The 12,578-nt window shown below is 47.3% G+C and overlaps 1 protein-coding gene across 1 annotated transcript; it reads right to left on the reverse strand.

The window, feature by feature from the left end:
• Nucleotides 1–544: 544 nt before the first annotated feature.
• Nucleotides 545–9,924, reverse strand: LOC139402532 (serine protease 23-like). Its single transcript, XM_071146530.1, has 2 exons — nt 9,604–9,924; nt 545–2,408 (listed from the first exon to the last, which is right to left on the reverse strand). Exons 1-2 carry the CDS (start codon nt 9,639–9,641, stop codon nt 1,247–1,249), a joined length of 1,200 nt encoding a protein of 399 aa, XP_071002631.1. The 5' UTR covers nt 9,642–9,924; the 3' UTR covers nt 545–1,246.
• Nucleotides 9,925–12,578: the final 2,654 nt, after the last annotated feature.

Raw genomic sequence — 12,578 nt, forward strand, 5'->3', positions numbered from 1 at the left:
AAACAGAAAAATAGCTCACCCATAAGGTTTGACAAAGTGCATATCATGAGTAGTTGAGGGTCAGTGTTCCAGAGTCAACACTCTGCTGTCATCAAAGTGGCCTGTAGTGTTGTATTTGGCCCAGCAGAGGGAGCTATGGATATTTGACTTGGGTCCATTTGAAACACCAACCGTTTGTACTGTGACAGTCTATACCTTGAGTTGACATTTTTTAAGAGCAGGGTAGCACCTTTGGTTGATGACAGGGTTACATTCATTGGCAATAACAGAAGAAAAAAAAGTTGTCCCAAAAAGTTGTCCCAGCTCTGACAATCTATAGAATTAGCAGTGAAACTGCATCTGTCTCTCCACCAATCTCTTACACATCTTCTTGTTCCTCCTCCTATTTCATCCTTTCTTTCAGTGCATTAAATGTTCTCTTCACCATCATAACACGCTGGTCCAGGGAGTCCCTGGTCAAAGCCATCTTCTGAAGTCCAGGGAGTCCCTGGTCTAAGCCATCTTCTGAAGTCCAGGGAGTCCCTGGTCAAAGCCATCTTCTGAAGTCCAGGGAGTCCCTGGTCAAAGCCATCTTCTAAAGCTCAGTCATAACACGCTGGTCCAGGGAGTCCCTGGTCAAAGCCCTCTTCTGAAGTACAGGGAGTCCCTGGTCAAAGCCATCTTCTGAAGCTCAGTCATAACGCGCTGGTCCAGGGAGTCCCTGGTCTAAGCCATCTTCTGAAGTACAGGGAGTCCCTGGTCAAAGCCATCTTCTGAAGTACAGGGAGTCCCTGGTCAAAGCCATCTTCTGAAGTACAGGGAGTCCCTGGTCTAAGCCATCTTCTGAAGTACAGGGAGTCCCTGGTCAAAGCCATCTTCTGAAGCTCAGTCATAACACCTTTCAGTTGTGTTTCAAAGCACAGTGTTGATCATGCAGTAAGAAGGGCACGAATACATGTTTTACATTTGATTTAATGTACGACGGAAAGGGTTAGTGAGGATGTATGTATGTACAGTAGGACTTCCTGGATGTGAATGTGAGTCGTTCTAGTTGTGTGTTGTGTGGGATGTCTCTGCATGCAGAACGATGGTATGTATTAGTAATGAAACAGTATTAATGCATGATGAAGTGTGTTCTGCATGTGTATGAACAACATGTCCACTTGTAAACTTCCTCAGCAAGGGAAGTGAAGACCCCCTTTGTCCTCCATCAATCCTCTGTGTGTGTGTGTGTGTACAGTATGTGCATGACATGTCCACCTCTTCCTCATCCTTCTCGGCAGTCTACATAGTTTCCTTTGATCCAGTAGCAGATCTGGGCGTATTTCAGAGGCGTCACCCTCACCGCCACGTTAAACTCTTGCGACGCCCCGTCTCGATCCACCCACTGGTGCCCTGAGAACACCCCGATCACCTTCCTCTCCCAGCGCCGCCTCCTCCGGTCCCACATACGAGCGTAGATCCCCGAGCCGCTGGCCCCGGGCTGGGCGTCACAGTGCTGGTAGAGCAGGTCTGGCGTCTCCTGTCCAGCCCGGCAGAACCGGTAGACCAGCTGGCCCGGCCGGTCGTTGTCATAGCCGGAGAATTGGACCCTGCGCCCGGGCAGCTGCTTCGCCGGCGGGGAGACGCCCAGCTTCATGTGGCGTCGTTTGTGGGCCTTCTTGAGCTCTAACAAGGCGTAGTCGTAGTCCATTCCGATGTCGTTGCCGTTGCCCTTGATCCAGCCTTTGGGCACGTGGGTGCGCTTGGCACGAATCCACTGGAACTTCATCTTATCTGGGGGTGATGGATGGGTGTTGGATGCATTGGTGGCAGAGGCCGGATTGGGAGAGTCACGCTGCTTTGGCTTCAGGAAACCCACCCGGAGCTTTTGCGCCCCCTTCACGTAGTTCTTCCCGTCGTGGACGCAGTGGGCGGCGGTCAGAACGTGCCGGTCGCCCACCAGTGTTCCGGAACACCCGGTGGACAGCTTGACCGCTGCAGAGAATGGGTAGTTCAACAGGAAGTCTTGCCCTACAATGCTGAAACGCCCGTCATGGCCAAAGATCTGACGTTTGCGTCGGGAAGGCAGTGCCGGCGTGGTCTGGGTGCGGGCAGTGTACCCGTAGATCCCCACGGCGGTTTCCGTGAGGCGACCGTTGCTATGGAGTGTCTCGTATGACAGGATGCTACGCAGGTCCCAGTAGCTGGGGGGAAGAGCCTTCTTGTGACATTCTGGGTCACATGGGGAGGCGACGTCCAATCGGGCGTCAGCCTGGAAGTGAGGGGCGGGTCGGTCCTCTGTCACCTGGGGTAAGACCACAGGGACGCGTTGCTGGGGCCATTGGGGCTGGATAGGAGCCACTGGAGGGATGGAGAGGAGGAGGAAGAGGGAGAGGAGGGGAAGGGGGGATGGGATGGAGGGAAAAGAGGCCATAGAGGAGGGAGACCTAGAAGAGGAGAGAAGGAGAGGACAGGTGAGATGTGATGTCACTAAATACCTAGACAGGTGAGATAAAATCTAACTTCATTTGTCACATGCGCCGAATACAACATGTGTAGGTAGACCTTACCGTGAAATGCTACTTACAAGCCCTTAACCAACCATGCAGTTCAAGAAGAGTTAAGAAAATATTTACCAAATAAAAATAATCAAAAGTAACACAATAACATAACAATAACGAGGCTCTATACAGAGGGTACTGGTACAGAGTCAATGTGGAGGCTATATACAGAGGGTACCGGTACAGAGTCAATGTGGAGGCTATATACAGAGGGTACCGGTACAGAGTCAATGTGGAGGCTATATACAGAGGGTACCGGTACAGAGTCAATGTGGAGGCTATATACAGGGGGTACCTGTACAGAGTCAATGTGGAGGCTATATACAGGGGGTACCAGTACAGAGTCAATGTGGAGGCTACATACAGAGGGTACCGGTACAGAGTCAATGTGGAGGCTATATACAGGGGGTACCGGTGCAGAGTCAATGTGGAGGCTATATACAGGGGGTACCGGTACAGAGTCAATGTGGAGGCTATATACAGGGGGTACCGGTACAGAGTCAATGTGGAGGCTATATACAGGGGGTACCGGTGCAGAGTCAATGTGGAGGCTATATACAGGGGGTACCGGTACAGAGTCAATGTGGAGGCTATATACAGGGGGTACCGGTACCGAGTCAGTGTGGAGGCTATATACAGGGGGTACCGGTACCGAGTCAGTGTGGAGGCTATATACAGGGGGTACCGGTACCGAGTCAATGTGGAGGCTATATACAGGGGGTACCGGTACAGAGTCAATGTGGAGGCTATATACAGGGGGTACCGGTGCAGAGTCAATGTGGAGGCTATATACAGGGGGTACCGGTACAGAGTCAATGTGGAGGCTATATACAGGGGGTACCGGTACAGAGTCAATGTGGAGGCTATATACAGGGGGTACCGGTACCGAGTCAATGTGGAGGCTATATACAGGGGGTACCTATACAGAGTCAGTGTGGAGGTTATATACAGAGGGTACCTGTACAGAGTCAATGTGGAGGCTATATACAGGGGGTACCGGTACAGAGTCAATGTGGAGGCTATATACAGGGGGTACCGGTACAGAGTCAATGTGGAGGCTATATACAGGGGGTACCGGTACCGAGTCAGTGTGCGGGATACAGGTTAGTTGAGGTAATTTGTACATATAGGTAGGGGTGAAGTGTGATGTCACTAAATACCTAGACAGGTGAGATGTGAGTCAGTAATACCTAGACAGGTGAGATGTGGTGAGTCAGTAATACCTAGACAGGTGAGATGTGGTGAGTCAGTAATACCTAGACAGGTGAGATGTGGTGAGTCAGTAATACCTAGACAGGTGAGATGTGGTGAGTCAGTAATACCTAGACAGGTGAGATGTGGTGAGTCAGTAATACCTAGACAGGTGAGATGTGGTGAGTCAGTAATACCTAGACAGGTGAGATGTGGTGAGTCAGTAATACCTAGACAGGTGAGATGTGGTGAGTCAGTAACACCTAGACAGGTGAGATGTGGTGAGTCAGTAATACCTAGACAGGTGAGATGTGGTGAGTCAGTAATACCTAGACAGGTGAGATGTGGTGAGTCAGTAATACCTAGACAGGTGAGATGTGGTGAGTCAGTAATACCTAGACAGGTGAGATGTGGTGAGTCAGTAACACCTAGACAGGTGAAATGTGGTGAGGTAGTAATACCTAGACAGGTGAGATGTGGTGAGTCAGTAATACCTAGACAGGTGAGATGTGGTGAGGTAGTAATACCTAGACAGGTGAGATGTGGTGAGTCAGTAATACCTAGACAGGTGAGATGTGGTGAGTCAGTAATACCTAGACAGGTGAGATGTGGTGAGTCAGTAACACCTAGACAGGTGAGATGTGGTGAGGTAGTAATACCTAGACAGGTGAGATGTGGTGAGTCAGTAATACATCAAGGGTCTTTCAGCTGATAAAACAGACCCTTCTCTCACTGTTACAGATGATTTAGTGTTTGTTTATATGATGATGCTATTTCTTATACTAGTCATGCAGTCTATAGACAATGTAGTTCTACTGCAGTGACCAGAGATCTGTAGTTCTGCTGCAGTGACCAGAGAGACCTGTAGTTCTGCTGCAGTGACCAGAGAGACCTGTAGTTCTGCTGCAGTGACCAGAGAGACCTGTAGTTCTGCTGCAGTGACCAGAGAGACCTGTAGTTCTGTTGCAGTGACCAGATAGACCTGTAGTTCTGTTGCAGTGACCAGAGAGACCTGTAGTTCTGCTGCAGTGACCAGAGAGACCTGTAGTTCTACTGCAGTGACCAGAGAGACCTGTAGTTCTGCTGCAGTGACAAGAGAGACCTGTAGTTCTGCTGCAGTGACCAGAGAGACCTGTAGTTCTGCTGCAGTGACCAGAGATCTGTAGTTCTGCTGCAGTGACCAGAGAGATCAGAGAGACCTGTAGTTCTACTGCAGTGACCAGAGAGACTTGTAGTTCTGCTGCAGTGACCAGAGAGATCTGTAGTTCTGCTGCAGTGACCAGAGAGACCTGTAGTTCTGCTGCAGTGACCAGAGAGACTTGTAGTTCTGCTGCAGTGACCAGAGATATCAGAGAGATCTGTAGTTCTGCTGCAGTGACCAGAGAGACCTGTAGATATGCTGCAGTGACCAGAGAGATCAGAGAGATCTGAAGTTCTGCTGCAGTGACCAAAGGGACCAGAGAGACCTGTAGTTCTGCTGCAGTGACCAGAGACCTGTAGTTCTACTGCAGTGACCAGAGAGATCTGTAGTTCTACTGCAGTGACCAGAGAGATCAGAGTGATCTGTAGTTCTGCTGCAGTGACCAGAGACCTGTAGTTCTACTGCAGTGACCAGAGAGATCTGTAGTTCTACTGCAGTGACCAGAGAGATCAGAGTGATCTGTAGTTCTGCTGCAGTGACCAGAGACCTGTAGTTCTACTGCGGTGACCAGAGAGATCTGTAGTTCTACTGCAGTGACCAGAGACCTGTAGTTCTACTGCAGTGACCAAAGAGTTCAGAGAGATCTGTAGTTCTGCTGTAGTGACAAGAGAGACCTGTAGTTCTACTGCAGTGACCAGATAGGTCAGAGAGATCTGTAGTTCTACTGCAGTGACCAAAGAGTTCAGAGAGACCTGTAGTTCTACTGCGGTGACCAGAGAGACCTGTAGTTCTACTGCAGTGAGCAGAGAGACCAGTCGTTCTGCTGCAGTGACCAAAGGGACCAAAGAGATCTGTAGTTCTACTGCAGTGACCAGAGAGATCTGTAGTTCTGCTGCAGTGACCAGAGAGATCTGTAGTTCTGCTGCAATGATCAGAGAGATCTGTAGTTCTGCTGCAGTGACCAGACAGACCTTTAGTTCTGCTGCAGTGACCAGAGAGACCTGTAGTTCTACTGCAGTGACCAAAGAGATCAGAGAGATCTGTAGTTCTGCTGCAGTGACAAGAGAAACCTGTAGTTCTACTGCAGTGACCAGAGAGACCTGTAGTTCTGTTGCAGTGACCAGAGAGATCAGAGAGATCTGTAGTTCTGCTGCAGCGATCAGAGAGATCAGAGAGATTTGTAGTTCTACTGCAGCGACTAGGGAGATCTGTAGTTCTGCTGCAGTGACAAGAGAAACCTGTAGTTCTACTGCAGTGACCAGAGAGATCAGAGAGATCTGTAGTTCTGCTGCAGCGATCAGAGAGATCAGAGAGATTTGTAGTTCTACTGCAGCGACTAGGGAGATCTGTAGTTCTGCTGCAGTGACCAGAGAGATCAGAGAGATCTGTAGTTCTACTGCAGCGACCAGAAAGACCTGTAGTTCTGCTGCAGTTACCAGAGAGACTTGTAGTTTTGCTGCAGCGATCAGAGAGACCTGTAGTTCTACTGCAGTGACCAGAGAGACCTGTAGTTCTGCTGCAGTGACAAGAGAGACCTGTAGTTCTGCTGCAGTGACCAGAGAGACCTGTAGTTCTGCTGCAGTGACCAGAGAGATCAGAGACATCTGTAGTTCTGCTGCAGTGACCAGAGAGACCTGTAGTTCTGCTGCAGTGACCAGAGAGATCAGAGAGATCTGTAGTTCTGCTGCAGTGACCAGAGACCTGTAGTTCTACTGCAGTGACCAGAGAGATCTGTAGTTCTGCTGCAGTGACCAGAGACATCTGTAGTTCGGCTGCAGTGACCAGAGGCCTGTAGTTCTGCTGCAGTGACCAGAGAGACCTGTAGTTCTGCTGCAGTGACCAGAGACATCTGTAGTTCTGCTGCAGTGACCAGAGAGATCTATAGTTCTTCTGCAGTGACCAGAGAGACTTGTAGTTCTGCTGCAGTGACCAGAGATATCAGAGAGATCTGTAGTTCTGCTGCAGTGACCAGAGATATCTGTAGCTCTTCTGCAGTGACCAGAGACCTGTAGTTCTACTGCAGTGACCAGAGAGATCTGTAGTTCTGCTGCAGTGACCAGAGAGATCTGTAGCTCTTCTGCAGTGACCAGAGAGACCTGTAGTTCTGCTGCAGTGACCAGAGAGATCAGAGAGATCTGAAGTTCTGCTGCAGTGACCAAAGGGACCAGAGAGACCTGTAGTTCTACTGCAGTGACCAGATAGATCAGAGAGATCTGTAGTTCTGCTGCAGTGACCAGAGACCTGTAGTTCTACTGCAGTGACCAGAGAGATCAGAGAGATCTGTAGTTCTGCTGCAGTGACCAGAGACCTGTAGTTCTACTGCAGTGACCAGAGAGATCTGTAGTTCTACTGCAGTGACCAGAGAGATCAGAGTGATCTGTAGTTCTGCTGCAGTGACCAGAGACCTGTAGTTCTACTGCGGTGACCAGAGAGATCTGTAGTTCTACTGCAGTGACCAGAGACCTGTAGTTCTACTGCAGTGACCAAAGAGTTCAGAGAGATCTGTAGTTATGCTGTAGTGACAAGAGAGACCTGTAGTTCTACTGCAGTGAGCAGAGAGACCAGTCGTTCTGCTGCAGTGACCAAAGGGACCAAAGAGATCTGTAGTTCTACTGCAGTGACCAGAGAGATCTGTAGTTATGCTGCAGTGACCAGAGAGATCTGTAGTTCTGCTGCAGTGACCAGACAGACCTGTAGTTCTGCTGCAGTGACCAAAGAGATCAGAGAGATCTGTAGTTCTGCTGCAGTGACAAGAGAAACCTGTAGTTCTACTGCAGTGACCAGAGAGACCTGTAGTTCTGTTGCAGTGACCAGAGAGATCAGAGAGATCTGTAGTTCTGCTGCAGTGATCAGAGAGATCAGAGAGATTTGTAGTTCTACTGCAGCGACTAGGGAGATCTGTAGTTCTGCTGCAGTTACCAGAGAGATCAGAGAGACCTGTAGTTCTACTGCAGCGACTAGGGAGATCTGTAGTTCTACTGCAGCGACCAGAGAGACCTGTAGTTCTGCTGCAGTTACCAGAGAGACTTGTAGTTTTGCTGCAGCGATCAGAGAGACCTGTAGTTCTGCTGCAGTGATCAGAGAGCCCCCGTAGATCAGCTGGAATGACCAGAGAGACCTGTAGTTCTGCTGCAGTGACCAGAGAGTCCTGTAGTTCTGCTGCAGTGACCAGAGAGTCCTGTAGTTCTGCTGCAGTGATCAGAGAGCCCCGTAGATCAGCTGGAATGACCAGAGAGACCTGTAGTTCTACTGCAGCGACCAGAGAGACCTGTAGTTATGCTGCAGCGACTAGGGAGATCTGTAGTTCTGCTGCAGTGACCAGAGAGACCTGTAGATCAGCTGGAATGACCAGAGAGACCTGTAGTTCTGCTGCAGTGACCAGAGAGATCAGAGCCCTTCTGAATGTGACCGGATGTCTGGACCGTCAGTCACAGCGGCTGGGAAACATTCTCCAACCCAGACCCAGCGAGCCCTGCATCGTATTTTTAGCCACCAGACTGGAGCTGGGGGAGGGAGGGGGGGTTGTGTGCACAAGGGACCAAGATTTCTGCCTTAGGAATTTAGAGCTGCGGTGGAATTCAGCCAAGCAGTTACACAACTTCCACTGTTTTAATATGGCTTAAAAATGTCCTTCCCCTGGGGTTAAAGGTTAGAGGTCAGGTGCTCTCTTCAGCGCTGAGCAGTGCTGGAGGAAGGTTCCAGAGGCTGGGAGGGTGAGGATGCTGTGTAGTAGGAGGAAACTCTGGATACGTCCCAAATGGCACCCTATTCCCTATATAGTGCACTATTTTTTGACCAGTTCTCTATGGGGTTCTGGTCAAAAGTAGTGCACTTCATAGGGAATAGGGTACTATTTGGGATGCGACCTCCATCTCTCATTTGCCCCCAGTACAGACCGGAAACAGGAACTGTATAGTAGTCTTTCAGTACAGACCGGAAGCAGGAACTGTACAGACTGGAAGCAGGAACTGTACAGACTGGAAGCAGGAACTGTATAGTGGTATATCATACAGGTTCTATCAACTAGATTTCTCCATAGGAATAGGGCAGGCTGTAGGGCAGTCTGGGGGGGGGGGGGTGGCTTGTCTGTGGTAAAAAATACTTAGATTTGTAATGCACAGTGGTAGGATCAGACGTAGGATCACCCCTAAAGTGATGGTTCATTAATAAACATGTAATACCTTCCTATGAACTAAGTTCATTCTGAATAAGGAAATGTGTATAAACTAGAGCCAACAGTAGCCTACTCTGTAGGCCGTCATGTCCTAGACAGTAGAAACGTCCTGAACCTGTTTTATGAACAAACAAACGGGAAGTACTGGTTAAAACAGTATCTCTTCTCTTCTGATTATCTCTTATCTCCATGACGTCAGCCAATACTTTGGGGATCTGATGTATCGATGTATTGCACTTTGTTATTAACAGATATCAACACAGTGTCCAAAACACTTCGTTCATAGGAAGGTATTACATGTTTATTAATGTTTATTAATATTAATGTTTATTAACGTTATTGAATTATAAATGTTGATGAAATTATGTTTCACCATCACTCATAGATATACATTTAAATCTGCTTGGGCATGAACTACTCCAGAACTTCTCAATAAATCTCGCTCAGATGCTCCCCGTGGTCATTAGCCTACATTGGACGCCTGAATAGGTAATTATATAGGAATTATGTTGATGAATAATAACCTAGATTACGCAGACATGAAATAATAGGCTATAAAATGTGAAAATCCTTACCCACGGAGCGCTTCTCCCCACTTACGCTTGGTTTGCATTGGCAAGTGGCACGCGATGGGGGTCTGGGGAAGCTGCGGTTGTTGCTGCTACCGGGCGGACATCAGAGGGGTATCGGTGCGATAACGCGGGTGCTGCGAAGGGGTGGAAGTTAAACTAGTCCTTTCAAAAAGTAGATCCTTACATCAGGAGAGAGGAGGTCCAATGAAAAAGATGTATTCTCTCAAAAGATTTCCGAAGGCAACCGGTCCGCTGTAGACGCTCCTCCATTGGGACAGGCGCTCGCTCGGTGGATACTAACCAGAGTTCAATTTAATGACCACCAGCGAAAGCTACTGCCTCTGCTATAACCGGTCCGGTCACGTGACTGATGATATTTTGCTTGTCATTTGCATGGCAACGATTTAAACGCTGACAAACAATATCAGAGATGAGGAAACTATTTGTTGTTGATTTATTTATGAACCTTCACCAACTGAATTCTGATATTATTTCCAGAATTGTTGTATCCAGACTAAAGGCATGCCTCAGTGAACAATCAGTTACAGTATGACCCCATGTCATCAATAATCATCATCAATCATCATCATAATTCTTTGTACCTGCTAGTGTTTTCAGATTATGATTTTGTGATACTGAATGTGAAGCTGGAGGTAGTGGTGCCCTGCAGTGTTAAAACAATTAGGGTGTGGACTGGAGGAATGGAGAAAGAGAATGAGAGAAGAATAGAGAGAGCAAAGGTGAGGAAGAGTGAAGAATAAAAGGAGGAGAAGGGAGGGAGGAGTACATAGCAGGAGAAGGGAGGGAGGAGCACATAGCAGGAGAAGGGAGGGAGGAATACTTAGCAGGAGAAGGGAGGGAGGAATACTTAGCAGGAGAAGGGAGGGAGGAGTACTTAGCAGGAGAAGGGAGGGAGGAGTACACAGCAGGAGAAGGGAGGTAGGAGTACTTAGCAGGAGAAGGGAGGGAGGAATACTTAGCAGGAGAAGGGAGGGAGGAGTACTTAGCAGGAGAAGGGAGGGAGGAATACTTAGCAGGAGAAGGGAGGGAGGAGTATATAGCAGGAGAAGGGAGGGAGGAGTACACAGCAGGAGAAGGGAGGGAGGAGTACTTAGCAGGAGAAGGGAGGGAGGAATACTTAGCAGGAGAAGGGAGGGAGGAGTACTTAGCAGTAGAAGGGAGGGAGGAATACTTAGCAGGAGAAGGGAGGGAGGAGTACACAGCAGAGACATTAGATGAAAGACTTCTCTGTGTTCTAGAACTGTCTCTGTCTCCATGGTAGCACTGAAGACTGCATACTGCAATCCCAAGCTTCTATTGTCACCCACCTACTCCTAGTTACGGCTCTGTCACAACACGCACATACACTCTGGCAGGACACCCACACACGGAACAAAGCACGCACACACACACACACACACACACACACTCACACACACTCACACACACACACACACACACACACACACACACGGACCGAAGCGCGCGCACACACACACACACACACACACATACACACACACTCCTAACTCACAGATTTGGCAGGACACGCACATTCCTCTCTGCACACATACACACAATGCAGAATCTGCAGTCCTTCAGATGCATATTATACATACACAACACACAAACACACATGTTGTTTTACGACCAGCAACAGAGCGCGTATGTGTGCCCAAGGTCGGCAGGCACAGTTTATTGGTTTCAGGTGTTAGCCTCCGTGACAGTCAACACACAGCAGGGTTTCTCCAACTATACAACACACATGTTGCCCTTCTGGCCTGAATCCAGAACTAAAACTACATTTACGATGACAACAAGGTCATAAAACTGATCACAGTTTACAGAGGTGTAAAGTGTTGTTTATACAGTATCATACTGTCGTTACCCATATCTAGTGTTTATACAGTATCATACTGTCATTACCCATATCTAGTGTTGTTTATACTGTATCATACTGTCGTTACCCATATCTAGTGTTTATACAGTATCATACTGTCGTTACCCATATCTAGTGTTGTTTATACTGTATCATACTGTCTTTACCCATATCTAGTGTTTATACAGTATCATACTGTCGTTACCCATATCTAGTGTTTATACAGTATCATACTGTCATTACCCATATCTAGTGTTGTTTATACAGTATCATACTGTCTTTACCCATATCTAGTGTTTATACAGTATCATACTGTCGTTACCCATATCTAGTGTTTATACAGTATCATACTGTTGTTACCCATATCTAGTGGTGTTTATACAGTATCATACTGTCTTTACCCATATCTAGTGTTTATACAGTATCATACTGTCGTTACCCATATCTAGTGTTTATACAGTATCATACTGTTGTTACCCATATCTAGTGGTGTTTATACAGTATCATACTGTTGTTACCCATATCTAGTGTTTATACAGTATCATACTGCCATTACCCATATCTAGTGTTGTTTATACAGTATTATACTGTCATTACCCATATCTAGTGTTGTTTATACAGTATCATACTGTCATTACCCATATCTAGTGTTGTTTATACAGTATCATACTGTCTTTACCCATATCTAGTGTTGTTTATACAGTATCATACTGTCGTTACCCATATCTAGTGTTTATACAGTATCATACTGTCTTTACCCATATCTAGTGTTTATACAGTATCATACTGTCGTTACCCATATCTAGTGTTTATACAGTATCATACTGTTGTTACCCATATCTAGTGGTGTTTATACAGTATCATACTGTCGTTACCCATATCTAGTGTTTATACAGTATCATACTGCCATTACCCATATCTAGTGTTGTTTATACAGTATCATACTGTCATTACCCATATCTAGTGTTGTTTATACAGTATCATACTGTCATTACCCATATCTAGTGTTGTTTATACAGTATCATACTGTCTTTACCCATATCTAGTGTTGTTTATACAGTATCATACTGTCGTTACCCATATCTAGTGTTTATACAGT

The sequence above is a fragment of the Oncorhynchus clarkii genome, unplaced genomic scaffold, assembly GCF_045791955.1.
Source record: "Oncorhynchus clarkii lewisi isolate Uvic-CL-2024 unplaced genomic scaffold, UVic_Ocla_1.0 unplaced_contig_8744_pilon_pilon, whole genome shotgun sequence".
NCBI lineage: Eukaryota > Metazoa > Chordata > Actinopteri > Salmoniformes > Salmonidae > Oncorhynchus > Oncorhynchus clarkii.